A 27,454-nucleotide genomic window follows, 5' to 3' on the forward strand; every position below is an offset into this window, starting at 1 on the left:
TCAAACTAACAATATCTTTTCTCACGTGATCCAATCCGGGTCAGACCCGGATAATTCACAGATTCCCCGAGGACAAGGTCCGTAAGGGGAGGATGGATTGTATGAGGAGGTGAAGGATACAAGGTACAGTGTTAACTAGTGGTATTGCCCTCGATTCCTGTTACTCACAGCACTTCAAAGCTAAATCTATAAATAGAATCTCCCACTTCCGGTGGCGCTCTTTGATGTAGTGAACAAATAGCCCTGTTGACTATATACATATTTACACAGGTAGCAAGACTCAGTTTGCTGCTGTATTTATGATAACTAAATATCATATACCACACATGAGCATACACATGTATATAATCACATGATCAGAACCTAAATGTTATATAGCTAGTTATCAGTACTACCTACATAAATCACATTAACAATGTTGTTGACAGCTAATCGTGTTTTCCTTTACTGACAATTTTCCTCTTCTTCCTCATGACTAGAGGGGAGGGTAACATGATAAATACATGTATTTGGGTGGGAACCCACTGTACCTTGTATCCTTCACCTCCTCATACAATCCATCCTCCCCTTACGGACCTTGTCCTCGGGGAATCTGTGAATTGTATTTCGGAGGTTCCGGATACAAGGTACAGTGTTAACTAGTGGTACGTTCAAAGCACACAATATATACCTGTAATTCTGCCCTGACTGAAGGACAGCTCTTGTAAATGCTGATGGTTCACTTGGCTTATGATAGAATCTTTCAAAAGTGCTTCTGGTAGACCAGTTGGCTACTTTCAGAATATCAGAGACAAGCACTCCCTTTCTTCTTGCCTGAGAAGTACTGGCGCTTCTTGTTGAGTGGGCCGTGTATCTTTCAGTATCTACTCCTGCTGTCTTAAGGGTATCCTTAATCCAGTGCCCAGAGTAGCAGGGCGTGCCCTTCGAAAAGGTCTCTTGGAAGTAATAAAGACTGGCTTTGGAGCCATAGTAGTGACATGAGAGGTAGTCCTTTCAATATACTGACGAAGGTTAACAACTGGACAAATGTCTGGATCATTAGGCAAGGCTGAGTAAACTACTGACCTGGGCGGTCCTGATGACCTTGTCTTAGTAAGCTGTACTACTGTGAACTGCACACTAGTAGTAGTCCATCTCATATAGTCCCTGTCTAGCGCTGCCAAGTCCAAACAGCGATCAGCATTACTCAAGGCCATTAACATTGCAACCTTCTTGGCTAACTGGAGAATGGTGTATTCAGTGGAGGGACCTCTCAGGGATTCTACTACTGGTGTTACATCCCAAGAATTGGAATAGCGAGAAGTAGGTGGCCTAGCATTGTACATTCCTTTTAATAGTCTAACCACTACTGGATGAGTTCCCACTTGGCAATTGTCTACCCTGGCATGTGTCATTGATATGGCAGAACGGAGAGTGTTTAATGTGCGATACTGGAGTCCTAAATCAAAATTATCTGTGAGGAACTCTAAGATGTCCGCTAAAGGGGCTGAAAGTGGATTGATCTGCCTTGTAACACACCAGCCACTCCACTTTTTCCAGGCTGAGCTATATGATGTGTGAGTGTTGGCTCTCCAAGATTGGAGGAGCATATCGGTAACCCTTTCTGAAAATCCCTGCATGGCAAATCCCTGCCTGAGACAAGCCACGCGGCTAAGGGCATTCGACTCTCCATCACCAGAGGGTGAGGTAGCTGGTCTGGACTCATGAGGAGATCCTGAGTCATTGGAAGGAGTATTGGGTTGCTCACTAACATACTCAACAACTGGGGATACCAGACTTGTGCTGGCCATGCCGGGGCTACAAGACATGCACATGTCACTGCCTCTAACTGAATTTTGCTCAGAGCTCTCCCAATCAAATTGAATGGTGGGAAAAGATATGGCTGTTCTGGAGCCCATGGCACTGAGAAGGCGTCCACTGCTATGGCTGCTGGGTCCGGCTTCCAGCTGTAATACCGTGGTAACTGAGCATTGGTCCTGCTGGCAAATAGGTCGACACTGAATGGACCCAACTGACTGTTCAGTGACTGAAAAACAGATGGCAAAAGCTGCCAATCGCTGCTGTCCATGTGGTGGCAAGATTCCCAGTCTGCACTGACATTGTCCACCCCAGGTAAGTACTCTGCATGTGGAGTGATGTTGCGGTCCTGGCACCATTCCCAGATCTCTAAGGCTAGGCAACATAGTGGGGACAGAGTTGGACCTCCCATCTTGTTTATCTGAGCTATTGCTGTCCGATTGTCCATCCGTATCAGCACACCCACATTGTTCAGATCTTTGGTGAAAGACTGTAGTGCCAGGAATGCTGCTGTTAGCTCTAGATAATTGATATGTGATGCTGCTTCCCCTGTAGTCCACTTGCCCCCGGTGCTCACTCCCTGGCATATGGCTCCCCAACCTGATTTGGACGCATCTGATTCTATCACTACAGAGGCTTCTGTCTTCACAATACTGTTGGAGCAATGAGTGGGCAACTGAGTTGCCCACCACTGGAGATCTCTCTGTGCTTCCTGTGACAAGTGGACAGTGGTGTGGTAGGAAGCCTTGTGGCACCGCAGAGTCTGGACCTTTAGATCCTGGAGACTGCGGAAGTGGAGCGGGGCTAGTGGTATTGCTGGCTTCGTGGCTACCAGAGTTCCAATCAGGTGTGCCAATGTCTTGATCTGTACCGTCTCCAATGTCAGAATCTGGGATGCTTCCTTTTGGATTGATTCCACCTTGTGGGGAGGGAGAGTCACTGTCATCTGAGCTGAATCTATTACAAAACCAAGGAACTCGATACTCTGGGTTGGCTCGGTTATACTCTTGGGCAGGTTGATCAGGAACCCCAGAGCTGTGAACAGCCAAAGCACTGTTGAGAGGTCTTCTAATAGCTGTGGCTTGCCTGGGGATGCTATTAGTAGATCGTCTAAATAAATGATTAGATAGATTCCCAGCTGACGTAAGAACTGAACAAGGGGCTTTGTTACCTTCGAAAATACAAAGGGAGCGGTGCAAAGCCCGAATGGTAGGCACTGAAATTGTATCCACTCTCCAGCTAGTACCTGGAAGGATAACAGGGGGTGGTGCACTGCTGCCACTGGAATGGTTAGATAGGCATCTTTGAGGTCGATCTTTGCCATAAACCAATCCTGTTTCAGGATGACAGGTAGCATGTACAGCCCCTCCATCTTGAAATGCGGAGGTTCCAGGTACGTGTTCAAGAACCGCAAGTCTATGATTGGCCTCCAGCCTCCGCCGCTTTTCGGGACTATATGAACATGGGACTGGAGACATGTACCTGAGATGGCTGCACTCGCACTGCGGCCCCTTTTTCTATTAATTTCTGGACCTCTGTTTGTAAGGCTGAGGGTTTGCTGTCGTCCAGTCTGCTGCTTGATAGCCAACGGTGGGGCCAGCTGACCAGAGGGAGGTGATAACCCTGGATAGTGGAGAGGATCCATTGATCTTGTGTCAACTTGGCCCAGTTTGCCATGAAGAGAGAAGTTCTACTTCCCACTGGCTTTGTCGCATGTTTTGTGACAAGGCTGAAGTCTAACCGTAGGTCTAACAAGGAAGGGTGAGGTGTGGGCAGACTGACTAGGGTTTTCCCGACTTGGCCGAATTGTTGAATGTGGGCGGGGCTTGGGAGCGGTGATAGGTGCCTGATCCTCTCCTGTGCTGGAATTTGGACGATTGGCCCTGCCGGTGCCCAACTCCTCCGGCAGGGCTCTTTCGAAAAAACTGCTTACTTCGTCCTAGGGTAGAACGACGGGAGTCACGAGGTCTCTCGCCATACGGGTGGTAGCGCTTCGACAGCGAGGCTACCTGAGCAAGGGTCGTGTCGGACTCTACCTTGCCTTTTAACTGTGCACAGAAGCCTTCACCGAATAGGAACCCTCCACTATTCGGTCGTGGTTCAGAAGCATACTTTTCTAGCGAGCCGTCAACACAACGCAGAATGTTGCTGCGTCTCGATTGGGATATCAGCTCATTGGCGTTACCCAATAATACCAAAGTTCGCTGCACGATATCCAGAACATCATGCACATTCACAACCCCTTCTTCATTGGTGTGTAACTCACTGTCAATAATATCAGCCCATAGACACGTGAGCGGGCCTGTGGCAGACAGCAGTGCCGATTGTATCGTGCCCAGCTCTGCATCACGTGACTTCGGATAATTTTGTTTAAGATGATCGAGCATAAAACGGTCTACTTTAGGCACCTTCATTACAGGTGTATGTGGGACCGGGTGTGTTTTATGCATGGGGTTTCGTACCTCCTTTGTGAGACACCCTAAAATGTTTCTCCAAATAATCCGTAATTATTTGATGTGTATCAAATGTGTACTCACTCTCTGAGGTGACTGAGCTGGAGTCGAAGAGGACGGGATTGAACGTTGGAGGGTGGGGGCTACTACTCCCAGAATTGTCACACCGGCTCCCAGGAGGATTGGACGTTGACAGGGGCTCATCGGCGCCCTGCTCGCCAATCCCTCTCGACTGGCGCGCATCGGCGACCAGCGAGGCATCTCTTCCCGTCTGGTGTACATCGGCTACCAGCGAGGTATCTTCAGGTCTGTCCCTGCCATCTGGCTGGGGCACGTTGCTAGCAGAGGTGTCACCTCCAGCTTCTATGGTCCGACCAGGATCCTCGGTTGTCTCTTCAAGGGTCGGTTGTAACGCCTCTAGGAGAGACCTGCGAAGCGTATCATCAGAGGAGATCTTCTGGAACAAGGCTCGAAGGGATGAATCATCCATCAGAAGTCAATCGGCAAGAAGACGAAAAATAACAACACGTGCTAATGTGAGCGACAGAAAAGAGCGCCACCGGAAGTGGGAGATTCTATTTATAGATTTAGCTTTGAAGTGCTGTGAGTAACAGGAATCGAGGGCAATACCACTAGTTAACACTGTACCTTGTATCCGGAACCTCCGAAATACAATCTGTAAACCGGGTCTGACCCGGATGACCCGGAGAAAATGTGACCCGGTTGACCCGGATGACCCGGATGACCCGACCCGGTTTCAACGCTGATCCATTACTGTCCCCAATGCTGGTTGTAATATTATACTTCATGTAGGAGACGATCTCCCTTAAACAATTTCCACTGTAATGATTTCTACTAGCTTGTAAATATGTTAACTTATTTTTTACATGGAGGTTAGTGAACTTATATAACACTGTGTACATGTGTCAGAGGAAAGAATGGCTTAATTTACACAAGTGAGGTGTCCCTTTAGTAATTACTTTTAATAAACAAAACAAATTTTGCATGTTTTGGTTCTGCACATCACAGCCTACACCTGGAGAATAATATGTCGAGCTAGCCTAGAATCTCTTAGTCCAACTGTTGTATATGTGATGTGAGCATTATGGACAATTTTCATTACCTGATAGGCAATGTAATTAAGAGCCGTTAATCTGCTGATACTTTTAGTTTACTAACAGAAGGTGAAGGGGCACAATGATGAGTGTGTTATACATACTATGGTGCACCTAATGGTATTCTGGTTGAATAATCATCTAACAGAATTTTGGGTTCCACTGAAGGCACATTTGGGCATATGGTTCCTACTATACAGTGTTTATGATAAAAGTAATGTATGTATCAATTGGTAATTGTAGTAATTGTGTATTACATGACTTGCTGAACAAAAACTGGACTTGTTTGTGTAATTCTGTTTTTGAAATAAATACCACTGAAATACATTGAGCATTTTACAAAAATAATTTATGTATAATTTTACAACTTCTAAAAAAAAGACACGAATGGAATTATCTCACCAAATTCGTCTTTTTATGGAGAGTAAGAGTATCCTTGATTCATTTGTGTACAACAATGGGTAACATGTATTTGTTTACATTGTGATAAAAAATAAGTTTATTGTCATCATTTCTAAGCTTGAACAGTATTCTTGCTTAATGACATAGGTCAAAATCTGTACCTGATGAATGCTCCAGTTCATGATCATAATGACACAAGTATCAACTCTGTAGCATTTTGTACTCGTGATTTATGATCAATTAATGAGCACCTGTAATTGCTTGCTGTTTTGGCAATGTACAAATCAATTGTTTCACTCTTCTTGCTGTCTATCACTATTACCCCAAAAGTGCTCACCAGATAAGACCAAAATTTTAACAGCCCATTCTTTGTTTCCTATAGACAACAAAAAATTGTAAAATAAAGTTTAAGGAAAATGTAAACAAGTTGGGTTTTTGCTCAGTGGGTCTCACATAACAATAAATTTGTGGTGTGTGCATGTGACTGATTATTATACAGTGTGAACATTTGTCTGCACAGAAAGACAAGATTATGTGGAAGAACTGATACGTCAAGCTAAGAAAGATGGGCTTACAATTGTAATAAGACCTGCTAAGGTCATTTTCTGTGGAGCTGCTCGAGCAGGTAAAACCAGCTTTTCAAGGCTCCTTCGAAACCTACCATATAAGAAGAACTACACCAGTACAGGAGTTGGTCAAACTGAACAAGTGTTACTAGCTGGCAAGGTGAATGTTAAAGGAACAAACTGGGTGCACCTTGACATGGAATCAGAAGTAAAGCAACTAACACAACATTTGTTATCCAGAGTGAAAAAGAAGTCAAACAGAACTTCAAAACTGACAAAGTCCATTTGTAGACCATTAAGTGATGATGATGGTTCTACCACTGATGATGATGGTTCTACCACTGATGATGATGGTTCTACCACTGGTTCTAGCACTGATGATAATGGTTCTAGCACTGATTTGAGTTCTGCCGAATTTGTCACAATAGATAAGCCGTTGGTTACAGTAGAGTGAACTATGACAACTAATACTGCATCTGTGTCTGTTATACCTTCTAGTTCTCAAATGATGCCAGAAATATGGGACATCCTCACACTGCTTGACACAGGTGGTCAGCCTGAGTTCATTAACATGTTACCTGCTATAAATGCTTCTGCAGCTTTCACCTTCATTGTCCTCAACCTGTCCAGTGGAATTGATTGTCTTGACCAGAAGGTGGTAGCTGAACACAGTGACAAAAGTTATACCAAACATCAGTTAAATTATACCAATTGCCATTTGCTGAAATGTTTATTGTCCTCAGTAAAGGATTCAGCCAGTAGAAAATCATACTATCCTCACCACTTGATGGTACAAGAAGACCAACATATAGACCCTGCAGTGTGCTTTATTGGTACATGTTGTGATAAGATCAAAGATGAAATTGAAAATGTAGTAGAAACAATTGACCAAAGGATTAATGAATTGGTATGTGACGTTGATGTAGAATCTAATAAATCTTTTAAAGTTTGGACTGATAGTAATGGAAAGATGTTATTCCCAGTTGATAACACTACTGCTGGAACTTACCAGAGTAAAGATTCTGTTCCAAATATAATTCGTCAAGAATTTATTAAAAAGATACTATCCAAGAAGGCTCAGTTTGAAATACCAATTACATGGTTTATATTAGAATTACAATTACGTACCCTCCATGAAGAGGAAGGTAGAGTTTGTATACCATTAGATGATGTCAAGAAAACTTGTGATCAAATTCTTCCTGAAGGTCAAAACCTGGAGATCAAAGAGATCAAAGAAATTTTAAGCTTTTATCATTCACTTGGCATGTTGTTATACTTCAGTGAGGTGGATGGTATGAACAACTTTGTTGTAACTGATTCTCAGTGGCTGTTTCGTAACCTCACTGCAATTGTAACATGCAAGTTTGATACTGGTAAATGTCTGGATAAAAATTTGCTTGATCAACTAGTTAACAAAGGAATTATGTGTAGAAAATTACTTGATGATCTCAACTTGGATGTGCAGGACATTGAGTTAGGATCATTTTTAAATCTTCTCAAACACTTGAAGTTGATTGTACCTTTTGATGATGAATCATTTTTCATGCCGAGCATCCTCCCTACATGTGATGTAGAAGATGTTGATGAAGTTTTGAAAGAGAGTGAATATGGTAAACCAGTATTTTATGTTGATGACAACAATTACTTTACAGTGACTCCCCTGCTAATAAAATTCACTGGTGATACAATTCCAAGAGGTCTATTTAGTTTTCTTGTAATTCAGTTACTCCAAAACAACCAGCCCAGTATTCAACTGTATGGTATGAACAAGGGCCACGAGTATCGTCGTTATTCTAATCTCATGTCATTTGTTATCAATGATGATATGACTCAGTATTTATCACTTGTTGATAGAAACTCTTATTTAGAAATAAATGTTAGAATAAAGGATAATGAACCGTCCACAGTTTATTATGACACTCAAGTTGCTGTAACTGATGCTTTGAAAGATGTCTGTGAACAATTTGGTTGGCAGCATGATGATTTTAAGTATGGATTCCTCTGTAACTGTTATCATTCACACAGCCACAAACATTTGATGTTCCCATCCAAAACCAAGCCTGATAAACGTGCCATATGTGGTCATCAACAATCAACCATACTAGGAGATTCACACCGAGTTTGGTTTAAGGTTTGTTGGTACTCTCACATTAATATTGTCTAGTGCTAATATTAGCCTACTTTCAATGGGTTATTTTTGAAGGAGTTTAATTCGAAGAGCAGTGGTTGTATGAAATTTTAACTCTACTAATTACACAATTAATTATGTAGCTATAGCCTTGATGCTTGCTACTACCAAGAGTATAGTATAATAGAAACCAAGAGTATCGAACGGGTGTATTACCCTGTAATTAATGATTGCATGAAGTAGCACATATATTTCAGTAATTGTTCGTTTAAAGGATTGCTGTATTTAGTCCAATTCGGGCACTAAACCAAGTGAAAACATGATAGCATTAAAGAGAAATGGCTAATGTTAAAGTTCTGGCACTGCCAAGCAGATCCCTGAAGGTGTGGCAACATGCAACTGTTGTTTTAGCAAGCTGGAGTTATCTTGGGTCCTTACTATACTTTTCTTGTACAATAACTGTTGAATACTTGGTTGAATAACACGGAAAACTGGCAAACCATGTACCACATACACATTTCAAATTACCATTTCGTGTACGCAAGTATTAATCACGGGCTATTACACTGTTCAACACTCTTGGTTTCTATTATATACTCCTAAGAAGTGTGTAATTGCTGAACTATACTCCCCTGTAGTATATCATGGCTTTGCATTGTTAATTACTAGTCAGCAAGGTAGTCAAGATTTCCCTCCACTAGTGGACATGTGCAGTGATTCATACTCATGTCATTTCACTCTACTTGTCTGCAAAACAAAATTTCCCTTATTGTAGTGGTCCATGTTTCATTGTAGACGTGATATCCCTTTATCATGTGAGCACATGGTTGCCATTCAATAACAACCCGCTTGGTTAAACAACGGCCAAAATTTGTGTTTTTGGCATTATGTATGACGTTTGAGCTTTAAGCCTATGAAATTAGTTTTACCAGCTTCTCTTTGATAATTTCCTTTTCAAAAGTAACCAATAGTAACCCATCATACAGTAGTTAGTCCTACAGTAATGGTATAGTTTGTCATGTATACACAGGTGTGGTTGTTTCACTGGTTTCCAGAAACCATCTATTAATATAATTGAGATACTAATAATGCAGTACTACTGTATGTTGCTACATGAATTGTACGATGCTAGCACTGCTAACCAGTTAATGTAGTGTGCTGGCATACAGTGAAGTGTTTTGAAAATAAAGTTTACACACAATACCAGCTAGTAGTAATCAAGAGTATTTCCATACCAAAGTGTTTATACTACATGTTTTGTATTCATGGTTTTCTGTAGAGAATCCCTACTTGTAGCAGTACTAGACTGTATGAAGGTAAATTAATCTAAACTGCATGTACATGGCTGGTCACATGTTTTATTAATTTCAGAACAAACCAGTCAATCATCTACATCACCACCTGTATCAATAATTGATAGTACAATATTAGCACAAGGTATGTGTTGTTTATACTTGTACACCAGAGCCCACTATACCAACTTGAACACATGAGTTATCCCCATGATAAATCAGAGTTGGTTACTCCATAAATGGTAATCTTTACGCCATCAGTGCTAAAGAGAAAAGAATTACTGCATTTATATACGTAGTAAAGATGTACTATAGTGATGTTTGTTAGAAAAACTCATGATTGACTTTTTTATGGTAACTTTTCAGAACTAAAGATGAAAATCTTGAATAGAATAGTTATCCCTAAGATAAGAGCAGAATGGGAAAGTGTTGCTTACTCCATGGACTATGATTCATACACCGTTAGTGCCATAGAGAAAGAGTCACGTAATCTCCAGGATTGTTGTCAGAAGTTGTTTAAAGACTGGCTTACCACTAGTAATGGTTCTAGCCCAAAGACATGGAAAACACTACTGAAGTGTATTGAAGATGTGGAGGAGCTTACAGCTGCAGTGGAGAAGATTAAAGCAGAACTGGTCAAAGGTAATGAATAAACTTTATTTGTAATGATGTTCACATGACATTGTTGTTACTTCAGAAATTAATGTACCAGTTTGTGATAAAAAGAGAAAACCAGAAACCTCTTAAGTTTGTTTACTTGTAGTTTCTTCAACAGTGTATATTTTATCCCATACAACATGTTGTTGTAGTGTATAATTCATTTTTGAATACAATATGGCAATTTACAGTAACTAGAAAATAATTCTCCTAATCAGTTTCTAATTGGAATCATTTTGTACTGTTAAACTCGTAGCTGCATCCCCAGTTGAAGTAGTGACTTCACTCCAGGAAGGAAGGAGCTGACTTCAGAAAAATTACTACTTGATACGATCACATTATACTTCTCCAGAGCTCCATAATAATTTAGTACTTGAATATCTGTAGTGGTGAGGTATAGGAATTATCAGTACAAATCTCACTAGGCGAACACTACACACCTTGACCAATCTGATATAATCCTTGTAGGACTTGTGGAGATAACCTGTTCTCCCTCAGAAGGTCATACAAGATAGAGAACTTCTTTGAACAATTATCCAACTTCCTTCTCATAGCCTGTTATAATGTGAAGACACAACTACACTATATCATGACATGTACACATACACAACACTATAATGGCTGGAGTAGTGAAAAGGTACCTTCCACACATTTTACATGCAAAATGTTATATCAGTAGACTCCTTATAATGTGAGCTGCTTTGTACATCAAAATTATAGCCAGATTCTGTAGCTTCACTCATTGAAAAATTCAGATAGCTATATGCAATGATAAAAAAATAATTTCAAAGTTCAATAAATGGGTCAAATTTTGTTGTAAAAGCCCCCTCGATTATACAGTATCCTACAAACAACTTACACATGCTAATAACAACACAATCACCAGATCACAAACTTCTATGACTACAGAACACTTACACTACTGGTAGCAGCTGTCTTACACCAATCAACCATTCCATCCAGTCCCTGTACCAACCACATGTGTTCCTGTGGGATTGGTGGCTTCTGTACTGGAGTAGCTTCAACCTACACACAACAGTCAATACTTTACTGTGCATCATAATATTGTGTTACCTGTTGTGTCTGTGTCACTGGTGGTTTAGTGACATTAACTGGAGCCACATTAGCTACTGGGGGTGCTCCTGGAGGTGTCTGTTCTGAAGGGAGGGGCTGAGCCACACCCCCAACTGGCATTGGAGGAGGAGCTGAGATAGGTGTTTTCTATAAATAGAGGTTTACGTTGATACTAGTTGTAAAGTATAGCTGTATTTATACCCTTGTAGTCTTCTTCATCACCACTGGTGGATCATTCCAAGTTGACTGTGTCCCCCCAGTGGGTGGTACTTGGGGTGGACGTGTGGCAGTAATTGTGGCTTGTGGAGGAACATCACTTCTAAGATTTCCTGGTTGTAATGGTGGTATGGGTTCTGTTGATGGTTGGAAGATTGAGACAGGAGGTTGCATAGTAGAACTGGACTGGGAAGCAGGAACTGGGTATGGATTACTAACACTAGAAATGGAGTTCTGGAATGTGCTTGATGACACAGGCTTTGTTGATGGGTAGCTGAACATTGCGGTTTGTTGTTGAGTGGTTGTTGCTACCACAGTAGTAGCAGTAGTGGGAGGAGCTGGTGCACTTTTAATATCAACTAAAGCATATGGGGTGGGTGGAGCTCCTGCAGAATCCTTTGTAGTTGCAGCATTGTACACTCGGTACAACAATTCCTGCTGTAAAACAGTAAAATATGTACACATTACAACTAGGCTGTGTTATACAGTCAGTCTACAATAGTCTAGTATACAACAACACAGCATATGTAACACTTTCACACCTCAGATCAAAGGAGCCGTCCAGACTACATTTGCAATAGTGACTTGGCCCTGAATTACTAATAGTTTTGCCATTACTGTGAGGGATTTTGCTGATGTATCACTTGAACCCTGAGTAGTCTCATACCCAGACCACTTCTTCCCTTTTGTATTTGAGTGGGGGAAAAAGCGGTCTGGGTACAAGACTAAATACTGAGGGGCAAGTGTGTGTACATCAGCATGGTATAAATTTATATATCACTCAGAGCACAATCACCTAATAGGTGAAACAATTACAGAGCACTCACCCTATTTGTTTATACACTAGCATCTGATGATCGATTGTGGTTTTAAAAAGTGTGGGCAAATTTCTATGTCATTGCATTTAAACACACACCAGCAACTTTTGATTGTGGGATTGGCTTTTGGGTGTAAAGGATCTATGCTTTATTGATACTACATTAAACCTTCACTATTGTGACAGTAAGTTAATACATTAAGTTAAGTATTTGGGATTATAATTTACTCACCTGGTCGTCATATTCTTGTTACGTGCAAGGTTTTCGTGGTCTGCTCAATGGCCAGCATACCACTCATGCAGTGGGTACAAATGTGCATCCACGCATGCCCAAGCAATCGTTTTACAGATCATTTGTCTTAGAATATAGTTTAGTTACTGTCAAATGATCTAAACTTAGCAACTACACTGAGCCTTGCCTAATGTGTAAACTAAAACCCACAATAAAATGCTCCAGCCCAACTACTGACAACACAAATTACCACTCTACATGAAGAAACCACTCTATACCATCTAGGCCTTTAGTAAACTCTGTAATTATTCCATAGATGATTTAATAACACTGATTAAAACAATAAACTTGTGTAACTGAAATTCTTTGTGATCTCTCTAGGATTTGTCTGTTCATTATAACCAAATGTAGCCAGAATATACCAGATGCTGACCGGGCCATAATTGAATCTGTTAGGCATGTCTATATAATACATATAGTGGTTGTACTTGTATTGGCTTGGGAGATTGATCACCTGTGCTTCAGGCTATTAGCCTTGAAAGTGTTACATATTAGCTATAATATGTCTGATTTGTAAGTTTGTATGCCCTCGGCACTGCATCCCTTGGCTGTCAGGCATACATACCAGGAAAAGCCCTTACAGCTATTACATAGAACCTTTACATTACCTGATCATTAGCATCCTGTCTAAGATATGACAAGGCTGTGTTAACACAACCCTGAGATGCCAAAAGACTGCTGTACTCTCCAAGCTTCTTGCTAACATTTCCACTCTCTGCTGAAGAGTAGAGTTTCCTCTCCTTCTCAACTGCCTTCTTCAGTAAGGTCACCTTCTCCACTAAATCTTGTAGGGCCAGAGGAGTGGTTGATGGGGCACTCTTCTCCCTAAACAATATCAACTATCAAACACACACTACAGGATACACACATACCATGCATTCAAGAACTTCTCCACATTTCCAGAGCAGATATAACACAGACTGGCACTATCCTGATACTGTCCACCAAGTTCTGTCTCCATTCTCTCACCCAACTGGTCTACATATTCACCATATAAGATGAATTAGTACAACAATTTTCCTACCACATAAAGCGGCAAAATCTTCTGGACCAGCATATGTGACCAGCACTGCTAAAATTTCCCTCCAATTTTGCAAGTTACCATGATGAGCCAAATCTGACCAGGTTCGGTTCACGATGGCTGACAACAGCTGTAGGGAAGTCAGGAGGTCACATGACACACAAACACTTCAAAGCACTGTTACCTTAGATGAAGGACTGGTCTCCTTTTCAAAGTAGACTTGTAACATCTTGGACACCAGTTCACTACCGCCAATTATTGCTAACACTAGAGCTTCAGCCTACAACAGTTTTATGGTGTTATTGTAACAGTTAATAGTTCCCTTACCATCCTGTTAGCTCCTACACTGATGTCAACAGCTGCTTCAAAGTTACCAACCAGTAAAGATACCATCAATGTCTGAGTAAAGTGTCATAAACAAACAGTGAGTCATGATATAAATACTTACCATTATCAACATGAATAGTCATTGATGGTAGTGTTGTAGGCTTGGCACCTAGTTGTAAACATATATGGAATGTTAAAACCACACACGTAATTCACTTTGTGTACACACACCAGACATACACACAGACAGACAAACAAGTAGATTCACACAATGTAGCTGATGGTTGTTGTGAAGTTGCCAACTGATCAAAAGTATCCCTGACTTCTCCACTACCTTCCTTGTCATCTATATATGGTGGAAAGTGTTTGGTAAAATATGTCAACCATGTTCCCTGGTGACATACCATCAGCAGCAAATAGTTCTGCTGTTTGTGAATCTGTTTCAGCTTTACCAGCCTGTGACTATGACAACACTAACAACTACCAGACAGGTGCTAACAACATCATGGGGTAAGCCTGAGAGTATAATGTTAATTCTGTTTGTGTGATAAGTTGATTAACTTGATTTGGTGCTTTTTACCACAAAGATACTCCTCCAAGGATGTAGCCAGAAGATTCTAGAGCCTGGCTAGTCCATTAGAGCTGAATATAGGTGACTGCTCTATTAGAGTATCTTGATATTCTGTAGTACTGAATTCTCTTCAAATACGGCACAAGTAGATGGAAAAATTAGGTTCTATTAGGATAAGGGAGGCCATCTATACCTGCAGGTATACTAATCCCTAATTCATTCATGGCCAGTACTTTTATAACATGATTATGACTGGACACCAGACTAAATATTTCATCTGAACGTGTGCCACAAATATCAATTCGTGAAAAGTGGATTGCTCATTTCCTTTCCAGTGAGTTACACAGCACATAAACAAAGAATAGTAGGGGACAGCCCCTCTGCAATCAATCCAGTTACCACCGAAAATGTGGACAATCCACTGGGAAGCCATATAAATGTTACTGCAAAGTAACACTTTACGACACAGAGGAGGACAAAGGAGAGTTCACTATGGATTGTGCATATTATGGTATGCTAAAAGGCTCCAGTCCAGATCAGGGAGAAATTGAGATTGTAGCCTTAGCAGAGTTACACTTGTCAGAAGGTACTTTAGTCAGTCAGTCAGTCAGTCAGGCAATTGGTCAGCAGAGAATTCCACTGAATAATAGTTTGTTTGTTTTTTTAATTGTAGCAACCTATCTGAAACATTTTTGGCCATCCTGGAGACACTTTTGGACTTGACTCTACCAAACCAATACTGGCAAGGCACCATGAAGCTAATGTGAAGATGATTTCTGATCAACAACTTTTGTGAATAGGTGCTAACCTCCATGATTCCTAATATAGTTTCCTAACTTTCACTGAGACAATTGCCTCAGTTGCCTCAATGGTAGCTATGCCACTGCTCACAGTACGTTGGTAGTGAAATATCTGTTAAGGATCAACCCAATAACCCACATGGTACCACCAGTTTTGAGAGAAACCATTACATACTGCCACACAATGGTTATGAGTTTCAGAACTCAATTGTTTTACAAAATGTTTAAATCACTCAGGCTTACCCCACTTGTTAGAAACTACTTACTGAGGCTAGCTGCTCCATACGCTGTGACAACTGTAACACATCCACACTACCAGCCACTGAGCTAGTACTAAATCCTGCAAACTACAACACACACTACATATTACATCATTGTTACATTGTTAGCTTACTTTCTTAGATAGGTCAGTAGAATCATAACCTAAAAACTTCAGATAGTGTTGTCTACTGTCTGTTTCAAATGTGACCTGTTACATCATTGTAATATGTACCATGTAGCATTAGCAACAATTTACAAGTGTAAGAAATTTTGTAGAAATATTAAAATGCAATGAAATAAGGGAGGCCATCTACACCTACAGCTATTACTAGTGGACATTTAATTCCTACTTCACTCACGGGTCACAATAGGTACAAAATAATTGATAGGAAATATTACCAGTGGATCACATGATATGATAGGAAATAATACCAGTGGATCACATGATATGTAATAAGGTAGGTGTACTGTCACCACATATAGTAGTCACCTTGAGGAAGCTCCAAAGGTTCTTATCTTCTTCAGTTTCTGATGACTGTACTTTGTGCTCACAGAACTCCATGTATTGCTCCTTGGCAAGAGCTCCCTCCAACAAACTTGACCTCTCCAACAAGTTTGGCTCAGTCACCACCTGACTGAGTGTAACTGTCTTTGGCGTAGCAGCCCCTAGTGTGTTTGTGAAGTGGACCAACTCTCCTCCAAACTAAACAAGACACAATAAATTTATCTTCCTCCACAGAGTGCTGTACATCTTACAGCAAAGTTGGCAGCACAAGGTCTCCTCAGCCATTTTGGTGGAGCCTTCAGTGGAGCAGTATTGGATGGAGCCAGTGGAGACTGTAAACTAATTCCTGAGAATGGATCATTAGAATCATGATCAACTTCACTGGACACCTGTACAATAGTCCAGTGATGACACATCTGATAAGTGTGTACACTATCACCTGAGCTTGTTTAGGAGGCTCTGGGGTTCCACCCCCTAGCAGGGAGTAAACACAGATGTGACCATCAAAAGAAGCCACAGAAATCATATCAGGGTTACGAGGACACCACTGGACATCAAAACACCATTGAGCAGTTGATGGTAGTTCATACACAATCTAATAGTGAATATAATAATTGAGCCATGGAAAATAGAAAGGGACCTTAGGGTGAAAAGTGGGAATTTACAATATCCCTAATTATCTGAACAAGTGTAAAATTTTCACTGTTACAAAATACATCATTACTCATATTCTATCAATTGTATTTGAAATTTTTTTCAGTATATTGCTAATACATCAATGTATTCTGTAAAAATTACAGGGATGGATAATTACATATTTTAAATAGTTGTGGCATTCTAATTAATGCACACTGTTTAAATTTCCCAACTTAAATAGTGTTGTTCATAGCCTTTACACATGACATGAAATATCAAAATTATACACATTAAATAGAACATCCATCATAGCATTTAATTACTGAATAATTGGAATTTTTTTGGAAGTCACCCTAAGGACCCTCTCTATTTTCCATGGCTCAATTTATTAGTAACTATATGTATCAACTGCTAGAAGAAGGCAAAAGTGAGAATTAAAGAATTTATGTAAAAAAGAAACTGGTACCAATCCATTAGTCATCTATCCACACTCCTGACATTGTCAGTTAACAACCAGACAAATACAAAAGTTATGGGAATACCCAGAAAATATATTGGTCACAATTCATGAATCTGGTTGGACTCGATGATCCTAGTCACAATTCTGTATAGTAGCCATTTAGTGGCCGAGGTAAAAAGTTGCTTTAAAAGAAATAAATATGTCCGGGCCATAATATGATACAATACAGTAAACAAAACATGTCCCCTTGTGTGCATGTACTGAAACATAACGTAGAGAGAATGAACAAAACTAAACAGCTTGAAGGAGTTATTTTCGTTCACTGAGTTTTGTTCCGAGGGATTCTTCTCACATTGTCACCTGGACACCACAGTGTGGCATTTAGTACTCATTTCTCCTCCAGGTTCAGCTGAGTTAGGATTCCAACAGAGCACACGATTGTCTTTAGCAGCAGTCAGTAAGAGATCTGAGTCTTGAGGACACCACGCAACAGATAAGATACCTCTGAAACAAAACAAACAACACCTAACATGCTTGGGATCTATAAACGATACAACTACTGAAACTGTTTTAACAACTGACAGCAAATACCTCTTGTGTTTATCAAACACTTTCACTGGAGAAGTAGCAAATCTCAAGTCCCACATCTGAACATCACAACTATCATCTAATCAATACAAGACAATTACTAACCTGTACAATTGGTGATCGATCATCTTCTGAAGCAGTTATCATCTGAGTGGCAACATCAGGGTGCCATGCTATCGCCTTACAGTGAGACTGTTGAACAGCATAAAATAGTATCATCAATAACCTACTACTTTTAATAAGCCGCTACTACTTATAATAAGCCACTACCCACAATAAGCCACTACCCACAATAAGCCACTACCCACAATAAGCCACTACCCACAATAAGCCACCATCCACAATTCCATATAGTAAAAAAACTTTGGTGGAAAAAAAAGTTTGTTGAAAATCCACTATTGTAAAATTGATGAAAAAACTTTGGTGAATGGGGCTTCACCCGAAAAAAAAATTAGCTACCACGTACTGTACCACTTGAATGCAACATTGCTACATGCGAATGATTCAACTTGCCAATTAATGAGCATGGCAGCTGTTTCGATCGTGAGCTTTATCCCTCGCATTGAGGGATGACGACTCACGGTGGAAATGGCTGCCACATCCCTTAATTGGCTTAATCACTTGTACTTGCGTGTAGTAACGTTGCATTCGAGTGGTAGCTACCATATAAGTGTAGGAATCATTTGCTGTTTCTAGTAATGTAGAGAGCAATGTTTGGATTTTTGTGAACTCTTGTGGGACAGACAATCGAAAGGAACGCTTGGAAATACACATGATACCTGTCACAATACTTCAATACCCAACATGGTTAATCTGCTCACGTGATTGCTAAAAATAATTGGGGATAAAACTTTGGCGATTGTTATGCTATTCGTCAAATTCACCAAACTATTTTACTGCCAAAGTTTTCTTATTATACAGTAAGCACCAATTTAATACATTCACTTTACCATTGAGGTGGTATCAGACACTGTTATGATTGGCTCATTCTTCCGCAGGTCCCAGACAACAGATCTCCCACTTGGTGAGGTGCTGGCTAAAATGTATTGAACCTGAAACAATAACACACCTTGAATGTGTTGAGCGTACTCTATTATAGTACACAATTATTAGTTACTTAGGTAACAATAATCATGTACACTGTAACAATAGCAATGAGAATATGATACATACAATAGTTGGAATGTTGATATACTGTGTTTTATAGATTAACAGACAAACATTCAATTGAACTAACCCTGAAACATATTCTAACAAAAATTCAAATACTCTAATAGAGCAATCACCTGACATTTGAGAATGCTTTAATTTAACAAGCTCAGGACCACACTGCCAAAATAATGAGCTAAAACAAGTTCACAATAAAATTATAAGTTTCTGATCATTCTGGTGCATAGCGACCTACTGTAAAACCAGCTGAAAAAACTGTACATCATTATGGCCAACCATGTGAGTGCTCTTTTCTCTAATGTCACCATAGTAAAACTGTCACAGAGTCACAGTATGTTGTAGCCACATTGTAGAACACTTTTAGTGTGTAGAAAATTCTGGCCATGTTCCAACAAAAGCGAATTACCGTAGAGTCGGGTTGTTAAGCGCATGTATCTGTTAAGCGCATATTATTTGTTAAGCGCATACACATTTCTTGTAATTAACCATGGATGATAAGCGCACATGGCAAAATGCGATGATAGAGCTACACACAGCAAGAAACGGTAAGAAAAGCTGAAAGTACTGAAAAATTAATGTCTCCTCAAGCGCTTACGTCTCCCTGGAGGTCTCTCTTCGCTATTTATACAGCAAATCACCCATCTGGATTGTGATAATTTCATTCATCACGAAGGAATTCACCAGGAAATGGAGTCAAATATCCTTGCATACTGGCGTGGTGACCGGTACCTACTCTATTACAACGTAGTGATTCCGTGTTACACTCACCATAATTATTTATTAGGCATATGCGCCTATCAGATTGTATGATTTTTACAAAGTTTTATCCGAAAATTATAGGTGCATGCGCTTAACAACCCGACTTTACGGTATTATTATTAAACAAAGTTGAGCATCACGTTCACATTGTATCCTATCCCATGACAACCATGTCAGCCCACCTCATCTTGTGGTGCCGGGCTGGGTATGGCTCAGCATAGCCCAATTGATTGACACTGCACTAACTGTGCCATGCTGTGCACAGGTTAGAATGCAGTGTAAATGTCTAGCCTCCAAGAAGGCTAACTTGTGTACATCCTCACCTGTCTATTCCATGACACACATGTACTGTCTTCAATTGGTTGTTGCTTAGCACCAGGTGTAGGGACCCGCCGATTATGCTCATAATTTTACCTATTATGCTATGCTGCACTGCTCAAATATTTACCTATTATGCTTAAATTTATGCTCAATACTTACCTATTATGCTCAAATTATGCCCAATTATGCCCAATTATTTATCCCTCAGTTCTCATGCTTTGCTAATAATTTCCAGTTTATGGATAAATAATAAGTGGCTGAAGCACAAACTTACTTGTCAAACTGCATATCACAGAAAATATCGATATACTCTAATAGAACAGTCAGCTATGTGATTGTTCTATTAGAGTTACTGACTGTTCTATTAGAGTATATTGATCTTTCCGTGATAGCTATTTTGATAAGCAAGAATTCATACTATTATACAAATACTCTACCTATTATGCTAGCATTATGCTCAATGCTTTCAGGCACCTATTATGCTCATAATTATGCCAGCATAATCGGCGGGTCCCTAACCAGGTGTCATGGGGTTAGTGGCATGGTTCAAATCCCACACAAATATCTCTGACTCACTAGCCCCAGTGGCTATCAGATTCCCCTATAGTATAACACAATTAGTTGATATACATGATTCAGTGTTGTCTTGTAGACGGTGTCAGAAAATTAGGGACAAAACTAGAAATACATGTTTAGTGTCTCTGTAAATGTTATGTACAGTACATTACAACAATTTGTCTGCAGTAGACAGTTTACCTGGAAAGGGTTGACATCAATTGACCTCACTGGACCAACATGTTGTGATGTCTGACATACCAGTGATCCTTCACTACTGCCACTGGAAACAATACAATACATTAATAATAACTAACAGTTGAGTCGACTGCTGTATTGTACACACCTACACATGAAGATTATATTTGAACAAACTAAAAATTTCAACTGTACATGGTACTGAATTTTTGTGATTGGAATTCATGCAGAAATACACAAATATTATGATTTTGAAATCAAAGTACTCATACTGTGTTATAGCTGTGATATTACACTACCTAATATTCAAATGATAAAATCTGACATTGTTTGTTAACTCATTACATGTAACTGATTCAGTGTCCTCTTAACTATCCTAATAGAACACTCGGGTACTCTAATACAACAATCACTTTAGCATTTGATCTTACAAACTTTGGGAGTTTGGGTAGCTTACATTATTGATACCGCTTGAAAACTTTACTTGTGACCATTGAAAACCACCTTGGATAAACAGCTAGTAAAGTTTTGCACAGAAGTTACACAAGTATAAGGAAAAACTAACAATTTAAAGTTCAATTAGACAATGGCATGCAGCGTTTCGTTTGATGTGTGGAGGTCTCTTATTTGCGAAGAAACCTGGTATCAGGTGTCTTACTGGTAAGACACCTGACATTTACAACCACAACGTGGCCCACAGTAATGCAATTAGCCTTTTGTGGACAATTAGTATTTTGCACATCAGTAAACACCAAGCGATTGCGAGCAGATTATAAGAAATTACACTCAGGTACGCTGTTATCGTGGGTAGCTCAGTGGATTTATAGACCATCGTGGTAACTGGTTAATCAAAAAAGCCATTAAAGCGCGCTCTGTAGACCAAGACAGCCATGCTGGCACCGGCTATTCCCATTTGCTGCCATTCACACGTATCTAGCTATAATGCCTCAAACATACTTTTTATTGACTTTACAAACCTTCAGTTAGTCGCGCTTCATGGCTTTCACGACCTCACCATCTTTTGCTCGCTGAAATACCCTCGGTGTTTACAATGGGAACTCTCTATACTAACTCACTGCTTCTACGCCATTGTCTAAAACACTTAGACACTCCCAATAGGCGTCTTCGAGGATTTAAAAACCTGAGGTGACGTCAATAATTACCGAGGCGCATTGACATCACCTCAGGTTTTTAAATCCTCAAAGACACCTATTGCGAGTGTCTAACTATTACTTAGGGATCATAGAGAATAAAAAGTAGTAAAACAAGGGAGATCACCTACACCTGAAGAAATATATATATATATATAGTGAACATCTAATCCCTGATTCAGTCTATACCCACGACTGAATTAGGGATTAAATATCCACTAGTATATCTTCAGGTGTTGGCGACCTCCCTTGTTTCACTACTTTTCATTTCTATGAACTTGAATTCATAAATTTTCCCTTATACTCTTGTTTGTTTACTTTTTAGTTAGATTATTATGACTGGTAAACCCAAGCTTACTGCAGGAAGAAAGGCACCAGGCTTATGGTTTTGTCTGAATGCGTGCCACAACTATCAATAACTGAGTCAGCGAAGTTACAAATGAGACTACACTTCGTTTTCAACTACCATTACACGGCGCTACAAATTAGGAACACTTGGAGAAGAACCTCTGCAAACAATAGAAACTCGAGACGATTCCTGTCAAACATTGTGAAGCCACATGTGGCGCTACTGTGCTGTCAGTAAAGATACACAGGACACAAAGGAGGACACAGGTATAATTATGTCCATGAAGATACTGCGGTATGCCAAAAATGCGCCAGTAGTAGGCATTCCAGTATCCGAAGAATTTTTAATAAAAAGCTCCGTATATTCCCCAATAGAACCCTGGCACAAAATAGCAACTCGAGTTTAACTTAGAATTGCTCTATCACCTGGGCTCCAATGACGATGAAAATCACTATGGGGTTTGTCCACATGCTGATTATCATGAAAGTCTTAGTTTTGTCGTGCGTGTGACATATAAGTAAGTTGTGTTGTTTTGCAATCTCTTCAAGCCTTGTAATGTATGTAGAATACTTTAAAACATAAAAAACGTAATGTCAGCTGAAAGGTAGTCACTGGTGCTTACTTTAAAGGGTGTAGTTACTTCACTCGAGTTAGCGATTTTCAGCTCCACAGCAATATTCTGATGGCTGTGTCATCAGCTCAAAAGTATAAACCACTTCAAAGTTGGTGTAACAATGCCGTAATTGAACCACAACTCCACCTTAGGTATCGTTGCATCATTGTCACACCTCTACTTTAGTTGTTTACCTTTATAAGTTGTTAACTTGATGTTTTTACTTACTTGAGATAACCTCTACCCTATTGGTATACACCATTGTATTGAGAAGTGTGCAGCAGGTAAAACATATTTGTTCACCACAAAGCATACTAAGATTGCTGAGATCCGATATGAACTCAACATTACATGTACAAACTTGCAGCTAGAAGCAACTGCAGTTTCAAGACACACCAGGTTGCTAGATGGTTTCAATTGTGCCATTTTCCCCTTAAAATGTATGGGCAGTCCCAGAGAAAAAAATGTACCTTTTTCAGTTTTTAAGCACTGTGCATGCCAAAGTAGCTAATCCAAACCCAACAAACTATATATTTCTGAGATCGACAATCAATACTCTACCTATTGAGCATATAATCATTTTTCCAAAATTTTAAAAATCGGGCTAGAATGCCTACCAGTAGGGCTGAAGCGACATCAAACAGTGAAAAAATCAAGCCCATAGCTTTAGCCATTATAGAGTTATGCTTGTCTGAAGGCATCAGTCATGCAGTCAGTCAGTCAAAAATTCCACTAAATAATTTGTGGCAACTTTTTGGAAGGGCTTCAGGTTGCACACTGTTGGGCTTGGTTATGCCTAACTGCCTAATATAGAACAGTTGTGTTCTGTATGGCTTTTATAGAACCATTTTTTGCTTTGATCCTCCCACACAAGGTTCTTTATATATCACACAGTACTACTACATGTAGTCATCGTTACATATTTTACGCGTCAAATACTACCTGATGGTACTGTTAAATGATCCTCCCCCCAATATTTATATCGTATATAGTTGAGGAATAGCATACCTGATAATCTTATTCACATTCCACATTAGGATGTTACCATTGTCTGCTCCTCCAATCAACATGTCACTAGGGGCATCACCTGATCCCTTCATACCACAATCACTCCACACCGACTTGTGAAACCTGTTGAAGAGTGACAAAAACTTGAAACAAACTGTTGCCAACCAAAACAACAATTATGATACAGGGGTAACAGGATGATAGGATTCATGTATGTAGCTGGAACTTCAGTTAGTAACAGTGGCACTTTTGTAATGTCAAGATCACTTAATTCATTCTCAACACACACGATCACAATTTTTCTTTCTTGACAGCTACGTCTGATTATTTAAGATCATTTGTTTTTGTGAATAACACACAACTAGAGGTTTATGCTTCAGACAGACGAAAACACAAACTTTAGTTACCAATGTTACAATTTAATCCATCAAGAATTACTGGTAAGTATGTAATTCAGTGGTTTGAAAACAAAAAGAAAAACATTTCTTTTAAAATGTTGGTTATGTCATATTGTGGAAATTACAGTAATACATGACAGTTGTTGGTAACTACTTCATTGAACATTTAGCGATCACCTAACTATTTTAGTATTTCAGTAGACTGTGATGTAAAATGTAAGGCCTGGTATTCACTAGTTATGTCATGATAAAGTCACCTACGTAAGCTAAGGTGTACTTAGTGACTTCATTAATAAGACCACCTCTATATAGAGACCATATTATTGGTCCCGATAGTGACCCTATTATAAGGCTTCACTACACTACACTCATACCGATGTTCTGATTCAATACTGCCCACACACTCCATACTCATCCCTGGTTGAGAGAAGTCTACAGATAGTATATCCAACTTGGCACTAGTGCTGAATGTTGCATCTAGTTGCTTGGCAACAGTGCCGGTGGCCAGGTAGATGGGATAGTGGCAAGATGGACTCCATGCAGTGTTGCCAGTTTGGGACTTTTCCTTCACCTTCATTGTACTCTGAAATGATAACACCAATATGTGGTTACCATGGTAACATGTTATGGGTGGGGAGGTGTGTTACAGCATTGCAAACACCATGCTAAATTTGTCTCTGGCACTGTAAATTTTAAAGCAATCTCCTTAATACAGCTAAAAAGCTTATTCACTTAATTTCAAGCAATATTGATCATGAGAAGCTTATTAGTACCAACTACTTCACTATGGTAATATTATGAACTTTTGAAGACCATTGCTTTGATGAAACACTATGTTTTAATCATGTAAAATAATTCTTAGAGAGAAAAAGGATGAATTTTTAATGCAAAAGTGGTTGTAAATGTCACCAAAGGTCAAATCTGTGATGGCACTATATCATAAATTAAACGTCATAAGGATTGCAATTTGGAAGTTTTCAGAATTGCATAAAAAGTGACACATTTTTTGCTCAATGCCGCTCTCCTAGGACAAGGAATATAAACCATAATACAGTTGGGACATAACACACATCATGGCTCAGAGTTCACACTTGTTGTTGATAAATAGTGTCTGTACAATGTGTAACTTGGTACAAGTGGTTCAAGGGTAAAGCTGTACATCATAGGCGGCGGAAAGGGGGGAGCTAGGGGGCTAAAGCCCCCCTTCGGTCTGCTGAGGGGGGCTTAGCCCCCCCTCAGAATGATATCACACCAAAATTATCTTTCTTGAAGACCGTGATAAAGATCGAGATACTCTAATAGAGCAGTCACTCTAATAAAGTAGTCAGTGTGTAGCGAGCTATGTAAGGATTTTTATGTAGTTTATCAGCTAGAAATGGTAGCTGGTGAGGTGGAAAACTCTTATCAGTTGGTTGTGACCTTTTTTTTTTTTTTTTTTTTTTTTGGTCTCACCTTACCAAACTATAGAAATAAGTCTGGGTCAGCCCATCGGAGCCCCCCCTCATATCAACTACTTCCTCCACCGCTGCTGTACATACATGAAGAACAAGAAGTTGCCATTTTAATGGCTTGCTTAACTGTTTAACGGCAGCAATAGTGCAAGCAAGCATGCACTGTGTATGTGTCAAGATAAGAAGATAATTGTATGTAAATAATTAAGCCTCAAAGCCAGTTTATGGGTAACTTTGGTGTATAAAACAGCGAAGCTGTATATAAGGGTGTGGCCTTCACAATGGCATTATTATCATCAGACATTTCATAGCAATTTTACAACCACATATTTGAAGGCCGCATCCTTTTATACAGCTTGGCTGTTTTGCATGGATTATCACTTACCAGTCAATTGAAATAATGTTACACATTCCAAAAGTAGTAGACTGACCACACTTTCCACTTCTCAAGGTAGTTCTTCCCTTCTAAAATGTCCCGATTCAGTATTGTTGACCATAAAAGGTGACCAGTGACAATCCAGAAGGTGTAACTGGTGTCCCCATCACATAGTGGCAGGTTGAGGCTACACCACAGCAGACTGAACAGTTGTACATAGTTTGAGATTTAGTTGAAGTAGAGTTGGGTGTGGTGACAGTTGTGTCTCAGATCATAGCTGAGTGGTTATCACTGGTACTGTATCACTGTGACATATGGTCAGTCATTGATACAATACTATAGATGACATAATGACCATGATGTAATTAATTTATCTCATCACCTAGTCTCATATCCAGACAACTTTTTCGAACATGCGAAGTCAAGAAAAATAAAAGTCAGCAATATCATTTTTGTGCAACCAGATCTACAACTTTTTGGGGATCACTGTTTAGTGCTGATGAACTGAAGGGAGAGCATGATGGGAAAAAACAGCTGTTGTAATATTCTTTCTTCATTAACAGGTCTTTGCTATTCATCAGTATAATCTGTGATCCCCAAAAGTTGCACATCTATAGCTGCACAAAAATGCCTATCCACCTTGCGCACACAAAAGAAAGCAGGAGGCTACATTTCACCAGGGATTGAAGAAGTAAAGGCTAATACAGGTGTGGTTCTAAGGGGGTTTCACCGGTTTCCGGAAACCGGTCAGCTTTTTGAGATTGAAAAATTAATAATTAAAATGCTCAGTGCTAAAATAACGTATTTAACTACTTGGATAGTTTATTAACTATCAGTGATCAAATTATCTTGTCCACCAAAAACAATCCAAGATGCATCTTTTGCACATTCAAGTGCATATTAAGCGCTTCTAAAAATAATTATTGTTCTTGATTTTGTAATTTCTGTAACTGCTCAGTAACAGATTCTACATTTTAGAGTGATTTTCACTCATAATTAACTAAATAAACTATATAGTAGGTTATAATTCCAATACCTCTGTATGGACCCTGCCCCTACCCTCAAGTTGGAAACGAGTCAGCAACTTTTCTAGAACCACCCGGCCAGCCCTGGGCTAATGTGATTTC

The 27,454-nt window shown here is 39.7% G+C and overlaps 4 protein-coding genes across 5 annotated transcripts in view; 2 read left to right on the forward strand and 2 right to left on the reverse strand.

Annotated features, from left to right (window-relative positions):
* LOC136260884 (ankyrin repeat domain-containing protein 50-like) overlaps positions 1-6,485 on the forward strand; it is a 59,093-nt gene extending 52,608 nt beyond the window's left edge. The window contains exon 14 of the mRNA XM_066054789.1: positions 6,288-6,485. The gene's annotated coding sequence lies outside the window, so the exon portion shown is untranslated. The remainder of the gene's footprint in view (positions 1-6,287) is intronic.
* Positions 294-3,354, reverse strand: LOC136262301 (uncharacterized). Of its 2 annotated transcripts, none has more exons than XM_066056521.1 (2): positions 671-3,354; positions 294-475 (listed from the first exon to the last, which is right to left on the reverse strand). In XM_066056521.1, the coding sequence occupies exon 1, from the start codon at positions 3,273-3,275 to the stop codon at positions 864-866; it is 2,412 nt and encodes an 803-aa protein (XP_065912593.1). In that variant the 5' UTR covers positions 3,276-3,354; the 3' UTR covers positions 294-475; positions 671-863. The 2 variants fall into 2 exon arrangements, with proteins under 2 accessions (XP_065912593.1, XP_065912591.1); XM_066056519.1 differs by having other exon boundaries at positions 460-475; positions 531-3,354.
* Positions 6,486-6,657: 172 nt separating the features above from the next.
* LOC136260885 (uncharacterized) lies at positions 6,658-10,603 on the forward strand. Its single transcript, XM_066054791.1, has 5 exons — positions 6,658-8,464; positions 9,741-9,777; positions 9,833-9,898; positions 10,120-10,395; positions 10,451-10,603. Exons 1-5 carry the CDS (start codon positions 6,791-6,793, stop codon positions 10,498-10,500), a joined length of 2,103 nt encoding a protein of 700 aa, XP_065910863.1. The 5' UTR covers positions 6,658-6,790; the 3' UTR covers positions 10,501-10,603.
* LOC136261224 (protein transport protein Sec31A-like) lies at positions 10,523-27,224 on the reverse strand. Its single transcript, XM_066055198.1, has 28 exons — positions 26,337-27,224; positions 24,875-25,083; positions 24,103-24,225; positions 20,985-21,066; positions 20,748-20,829; positions 20,231-20,289; positions 18,929-19,030; positions 18,084-18,170; positions 17,982-18,037; positions 17,781-17,894; positions 16,734-16,887; positions 16,546-16,683; positions 16,280-16,492; positions 15,923-15,997; positions 15,795-15,875; positions 14,562-14,619; positions 14,389-14,503; positions 14,287-14,326; positions 14,158-14,229; positions 14,015-14,110; positions 13,834-13,960; positions 13,682-13,787; positions 13,418-13,634; positions 11,686-12,138; positions 11,485-11,631; positions 11,329-11,436; positions 10,851-10,965; positions 10,523-10,791 (listed from the first exon to the last, which is right to left on the reverse strand). Exons 2-28 carry the CDS (start codon positions 25,075-25,077, stop codon positions 10,655-10,657), a joined length of 3,360 nt encoding a protein of 1,119 aa, XP_065911270.1. The 5' UTR covers positions 25,078-25,083; positions 26,337-27,224; the 3' UTR covers positions 10,523-10,654.
* Between the last annotated feature and the right edge of the window lie 230 nt (positions 27,225-27,454).

Source organism: Dysidea avara, chromosome 7 (assembly GCF_963678975.1).
Source record: "Dysidea avara chromosome 7, odDysAvar1.4, whole genome shotgun sequence".
Taxonomy (NCBI): Eukaryota; Metazoa; Porifera; class Demospongiae; order Dictyoceratida; family Dysideidae; genus Dysidea; species Dysidea avara.

Coding starts and splice junctions, on each gene's coding strand:
- LOC136262301 (XM_066056521.1), bottom strand. CDS start 3,275: ATGTCTCCAGTCCCATGTTCATATAGTCCCGAAAAGCGGCGGAGGCTG.
- LOC136260885 (XM_066054791.1), top strand. CDS start 6,791: ATGACAACTAATACTGCATCTGTGTCTGTTATACCTTCTAGTTCTCAA. Junction 8,465..9,740: donor CACACCGAGTTTGGTTTAAG/GTTTGTTGGTAC, acceptor GGTTTTCTGTAG/AGAATCCCTACTTGTAGCAG. Junction 9,778..9,832: donor CAGTACTAGACTGTATGAAG/GTAAATTAATCT, acceptor TATTAATTTCAG/AACAAACCAGTCAATCATCT.
- LOC136261224 (XM_066055198.1), bottom strand. CDS start 25,077: ATGAAGGTGAAGGAAAAGTCCCAAACTGGCAACACTGCATGGAGTCCA. Junction 16,888..17,780: donor GCTGAACCTGGAGGAGAAAT/GAGTACTAAATG, acceptor TCACTATTAGAT/TGTGTATGAACTACCATCAA. Junction 14,111..14,157: donor GTGTAGGAGCTAACAGGATG/GTAAGGGAACTA, acceptor AAACTGTTGTAG/GCTGAAGCTCTAGTGTTAGC.